Genomic DNA, 6346 nt, shown 5'->3' on the forward strand with positions numbered 1-6346 from the left:
CGACCTAACCCTAGCCTCGCCGTCCCCCTCCCTCCCCCATCCCCTCCCCGCCGCCACCCGAGGCGCTCCCCGGCGTGGCTGCCAGTGAAGGAGGCGGTGAGGATCTGCTGCTCTGCGCTACAGGGGGCCTTGGATCTCAGGGTGGCGGCCCTGATTGGCGAGGGCGCGCCGATCTCGTTCGGTGGATGGCGTCGCCGGTGCTGGCCGTCCCCACTGGCCGTGTGGGCGGCGGTGGGGTAGTGGAGGCTCGTCGCTGCTGTGGGTTGCGCCGCTGGCCTCGATTGGCTTGCTTCCTAGTCTCCTCTCCTCTGTTGTGGTCCTCCCTCGCCGATCTGCGCACTGCTCCTCCAGGCCGCCAGATCTGGCACATGAGGGTTGGTGGTGGCTGTCCTAGAATGGGGGAAACCCCTGGTCGACCTCCCGTCGACCCCGACGACAGCGGCGCTCCGGTGTCGATCTCCCTCCTGAGGGCGTGTCGGGCTTCTTCGTCACCGCCTTCCTCGTCTCCCACGATCCTGGGCGAAAGCCTCGGCCTTGTTGGCCGAACGGCGGTGGCGCTGTGGCGTCTCAGTCCTCGTTGGAGCGTTGTTCAAGGGAGGGTGAGGTTGTGGTCTCGCAGTAAGGTGCTTGGTGGCGGCGGCGTTGCTCTGCTCTCCGGGATGGCGACTATGGTGGTGACGAGGTGGCCTCCCAGCAATCCTTCAATGGCTCTTCATATAGTTCGGCTCTGGGCAGCCGGCCGGTGGACGGCGTCTGCATGTTGTGGCATGGTTCAGACGTAGGGGCGATTGGATCTCCCCTCCGGCAAGGCTCGGGGCGGCTAGATCTGGAGCCATGCTTTTCTCCACGCAGCTCGGGTCCTCTCGGTCTTCACTTGTGCAGTCTACTGTTTGCAGTTGCTCCGCTGTTCTAGCTTGCGTAGAGTTCTCCAGCAGCTTGATCCTGTTTTCGTTGTGGTGGTGCCTTGCTCGCCATTGCTCTGCTTAGCTTTATAATGTGTGGGCACGCAACCAATTTTCTTTCAGTTTTTCTTCAAGCTTTCGCCTTTGTATCAGCATTGTTGTATCCTAGCCGGTTGATGGCTTCATTAGTTTGAAGTCGGGCTTTATGCCATTTCTCTAAAAGTGGAGCAGCGAGCGTCGAGCCGAAGTGTACCGAGCCGATTATTGTAGCATCAATTTTTTAGATTTTTTCAGTTGGTCCACTGCAGGAAAAAAACGAACTGTAGCAGCCAATGGGTTGTAGCGAACTGTTTTTATTTTAAGCATTTTTGGAAAATATGATTACCTAGATAAAAACATGAACAATATTGAAAATTCTGAAAAAAAAATTAGAAAAACACGAATATTTTTTTCCAATTGTTAAGATTTTTTAAAGGAAACAGTTTCCAAAAAAATACCTGGTTTTTTTTGAATTTCTGAAATTAAAAACGGGAAAACTCTTGAAAATATGAAGATTAAACATCTTTTGAATATGTGAACAAATTTAGAAAACAGAAACTTTTCGAAATTTCAAAACAAAATTTTGAGAAACACGAACATGATTTGAAATTCCCCAAATATTTTTTGAAAACACCAACTTTTTATGAATATGTGAACAAATTTGAAAACAGGAACACTTTTCGAATTTGATTCGAAAAGTAACAGAAAAAAGGAAAAAGAAAAAAAAAGGATGAAAAGCCGGATCAAGGTTCCTTAAACCGGTTATGAACCTTTTGCCAAAACCAGTGGCTCGCTCCTCTCGAATTCGAATTCCTCGATTGATAGACGAATTACCACTCCGATCTAGATCCAGTAGCCCCACGCTAAGAAAGACGACAATAACGGGAACACTGGCTTCTTCTCGAGCGCACAGCTGATACAATGCCACAGCTGTCTGCTGATAGCCATGGCTGCCTACGCGATCCAACAGCGACGGCGCCTCCAGCCGCCGACAGAACCTGGTCTCTGGCGTTCGAAATTGTTAGAGTTCTTCTCGAACAAGTCGCTGGTGAGCGGGCGAGCTGGCCGAGCGGCGACGGCAAAGCTGCAGGTGGCTCGGTCGAAACCGGTACATAACCAGTTACCCACACGTAAATAGAAAAAATGAAAAGACAATCAATAAAAATGAGAAAGCGACTTGGTAATCACAGTTTATGAACTGGCTGCAATTTTGTGAAGCCCATCTTGGATCTTGGGGGGTGGCAAGTACTCCCTCTGTAAACTAATAAATATATAGTTCAAAAAAACTAATAAATGTAAAAGATCTTTTAGATCACTACTATAAGATCTTTTTAGTGAGCTAAAAGATCTTATATTAGTTTTCAGAGGACTAATAATATCTAAAAGATCTTATATTAGTGTGAAAACTAATAAGATTTTCTATAGTGATCTAAAAGATCTTATATTAGTTTAGAGAGAGTACTGACCTTTTGTTTTACTAGTTTCACAGAAGGGAATTACCAGAGCAAGTAGTCACTGTCACAGCCCTGTGGGCAACGAGGCAGCGACGACATGCGCATACCCACCAACGTCAAACCACATTATCGGTCTCACGCCAACAACCTGACAGCTGAGTATCAAAACCATATAAGTTAACAGGCACCAATGTACAAGGGGATGATTCGCCATCACACCTCACAACGGCTCAACATGTGATAGAAATAAAAATAAATGGCTGGAGAATATCTCTACCAATTGCTTGTTGAATGAAAGTTTTTACAGCAAGACATAACACAGCTACAGCAACCCACGAAACAAGTCGTCCTAGCGCACTTATTTCCATGGCTCAGGCACCAAAGAATGGACCGGCGACCGGCATAACTCAATCTCAATCTAGAATCAATGGAGAGGAAAATCGGTTATTCTGCTTCCTCTCCTGCCCTAAGCCGCGGCGGATTTGCACACCGGGCATGCGTTCTTCACCTGCAACCACTTCTTGATGCAGTCAGTGTGGAAGTCGTGCCTGCACTTCAGAATTCCCAGGAGATCATTGTTTTTGTACTCCTCCTGCCATAGTTCAAAAATCATAATCGGAATTGGACGAGCAAATGATTCAGGGCATGGCTGTAACGAATTGTTCAACGTGGAACTGGAAATTAGGAGCACAAGAAATTCATACCAGGCAGACTAGACAGCGCCCATCATCTTCGTCGTCTTGTGCCTCATCGGAACTGCAACAGACCACTTCTTTCACACAAGCTGAAATCTTTTCGTCGGCAAGGCCGGTGTTCACAGTACCTATGGACTCCTCCAAGGCCAACAGTTCCTGTACATACAAGACGGAAAAGGTTAAGAAAAGTTCCTGAAGTTTCCTGAGTAGAAGAAGCAAACGACCATCTCTATACCTCGTAACTCATCTCATCAATGTTCAGTCTCAAGTCCCTGTGGGGGTCAGCAGCTGCTTGTCTTGATTGTTGATAGAAAGCCAACTGCTCCATCATAACCCGCTACACAAACAGCAGCTAGATCAATAAAAGTATTCAAACTTACATGAATACCAGCTAAATTACCTGAAAACAGGAAAAAAGACCTCTACCTGTGTCTCAGCGATCAAATGGAATGAGCTCCTATCTACGAATCTATTCCTTCCACTGTTGGCATGCGCCATGGATACCCTTGCATGCCTAGAAGGTGCAGCAGTACTGATAGGAGATGGCAGATTGATGATCCTCACGGATGTAGAGGTAGCAGCTGGATAGCTCGGAATGACTGCATCATGGGAAATTGCTCTTGAGCCAGAGGAAACTGTGGAGGATGGATGGCCGTAGCTAGGAATGGCGCCACCATGAACAGCTCTAGGAGCAGTAAAGCCACCATTAGCAAATACCGCACTGTCTGAAGATCCATGGACAGTTGGGGCAGCAGCAGCACTTGAGCCATGAACAGCTCTAGGAGCAGGAAAGCCAGCATTGGCAAACATCGCACTGTCTGAAGAACCATGGACAGTTGGGGCAGCAGCAACACTTGAGCTGCTGCTATGCATAGGATGATGGTAGATCCTACCAGTGATCCCAGTGCCACCTAAACACAGTCGAAATACATAGACTGTGAGTTTGAAAGACGAGAAATTTGTAAATAGTATAAAAACAACAACCTCATACGCTATATCATATACAAGATGATTAGGGCCACTAATAATCCACATTTTTTTCTGGTAAAATTGTATCACAGGACTGAAAGGCAGCAGCAGGTAACTAGTAAAATAAAGTCACAAAAGCAACCTCATACCATAATTAAAGATGTGAACGAAAGACCACATGAGATGCATTAGCAAGACAATAAAGACGCATCAAGCACATTAAGCAAAGAATTAGTTACTAACCTGAAGGTAATGTTCTTGTTGGCACAGAAAAAGGTGCTTGGTTCCTTCCTGCTGACGTACTTGCAAAAGCACTTGTGGTTGAATGGAATGGCAGCTGATGATTGCTACTTGGTGTGTAAGTTGAAGCTGGCCTAGCTTCCAATGAAATATTAGCACTATCATGGCGTGCTCTGACATTCCTCTGAGATACTTCTTGATTAACTAAGTGTTGGTCAATCCAGTTGCTTCGACCAATGTTTAAAGGCATTCGCGGATGCAAAGGCTCGGTAAGTGCACTAGGATTTGGCTGCACAAAATCAGAGAAGTGACTGTTGGAGGAGCTGCCAACATAATAGTCAACAGCGTCCATTCCCTCCACTGAAGGAAGGAGGTTCTTTCGCTTCATTGCAACCATTCTGTTGTCCACATGGGAACTTAGGGCAGGTTTCGGCTGAGCATCATATGGTACATGGCCGCTGGATCTTGCAGTGCAATAGGGAACAAATGAAACATGTGAGGTCCCTAGGTTCACAACTCTATGACCTGGAAACTGTGTAGCATGACTTGAAGATGGAACATCATTTGATCTACTTGCCATACTCCCAAAGCCTGGAGGACCAATTCTAAGGGGTGCATCACTACCCGAATGCTCAAAAAGCATCTGACCTGAGATTGAAACAAGAGTGTTACTATTTTATCACAACTAAGATAAACAGCAGAACAGAGCACAGGTGAAGAGCTACCTAAAGGCACAGGTTCATTGCCATGCCCATCCCTGGGTTGAGTATGATCCATCTCTGGCGCTTGGAGATGGTTCAGATGATGTCTACCAAGAAACAGCCCTGTCTGGTTGCCCTTAACCTGGAACCACAAATTGATTGAACATCAATAGTCTAGAATCAGACAGCAATGCTAGTCTCACTGAAAACAATGTGCTAGCATGAAGTTGAACACGGATTATGGACTGAGCTACCGCCGCATCTCAGGTATCCAAACATGAAACTGACTTTCATATACTCATACAAAGCTAGGAAGGTAGATTGATTAGTAAATCCACCCATTACTTTAGTGAAAGAAATGGACTTTGTGCTATATTATTAGGTAATTAGCACTTGAAGGTGAGATATTACGACAAAAGGAGGGGAACATTGCCCTTCTAAATGGAGTATATTAGCTTCTAACAACAAATTCTTGTTCTAGAATTTAAGTTCCCCTAGAAATAGCAGCTGATAGAAACAGGGCAAGGTTATCAGTCAATAGATGCACGGGTAAAACATGTTATTTGTAAGTTTTCTTTGATCAATTAACCAAAAGCGACCAAACTGATTGCTGAGAGCAGGGCAGCAAGGGTCATTAAGCAAACCCATCAGAGTGCAATCCATATGTTTCCTTTGTCAGACGGGGAGCAGCCTAGCATGCGCATGACTGACTCTGCTCTATCATCAAATTAATCTTATCTAGGCGAGAACTAAACAGTACAAACAAGCATCCCGTCCCACGCCAACAAGAGCATACCGACAGATCAATCCACGGCCAAGAATGCTTATTGGTGCCAGGGATTCTACAACAAACACCGATTCCAGAGTTTTGAACCTGGCCCCAGATACAGCAGGTGATAAATAAAAACTACGGCATGCCTATCCGCGAACAGGTGCGCGAGTAAAATTTCAAATTCGTTGGATGCGGTACCCAACGCGACTAAAATGGTCGCCGAGAGCGGCTCCTCCTGCTACACGGCGCCTAACACACAAGCAAGATACTACTCGTACTATAATTGGAGAGAAACAGCAACTAGTGGGAATCAATCAAAAAAATCAGGATAAATCTACACGTTTCCTTTTTGAGACAGGGGAGCAATCAAGCACGCACGTGACGGGCTCTGCTCTATCACTAGCCAGGCAGGCTAATCCTGTCCGGGCAGGCGGCCAGCTAAACGGCGCAAACACGTATCCCGCCGCTAACACGGATCAAGCCACCCACCGCACGGCCGCCGCCGGGGAGGGGGGGCGCCAATCGCAGCCGCAACCGAAAACCAGAGGGGGTACGGCAGAATCGGCCGAAACGG

The 6346-nt window shown here is 46.7% G+C and overlaps 1 protein-coding gene across 1 annotated transcript; it reads right to left on the reverse strand.

Moving 5' to 3' along the window:
- Positions 1–2638: 2638 nt before the first annotated feature.
- Positions 2639–5142, reverse strand: LOC123068871 (probable E3 ubiquitin-protein ligase HIP1; the record flags this gene model as incomplete). Its single annotated transcript, XM_044491547.1, is given in 6 exon segments — positions 2639–2987; positions 3100–3246; positions 3326–3427; positions 3517–4001; positions 4303–4947; positions 5025–5142. Coding segments are annotated over 6 exon segments (1557 nt in total). The 3' UTR covers positions 2639–2861.
- Positions 5143–6346: the final 1204 nt, after the last annotated feature.

This window comes from Triticum aestivum, chromosome 3B, assembly GCF_018294505.1.
Source record: "Triticum aestivum cultivar Chinese Spring chromosome 3B, IWGSC CS RefSeq v2.1, whole genome shotgun sequence".
Classification (NCBI taxonomy): Eukaryota; Viridiplantae; Streptophyta; class Magnoliopsida; order Poales; family Poaceae; genus Triticum; species Triticum aestivum.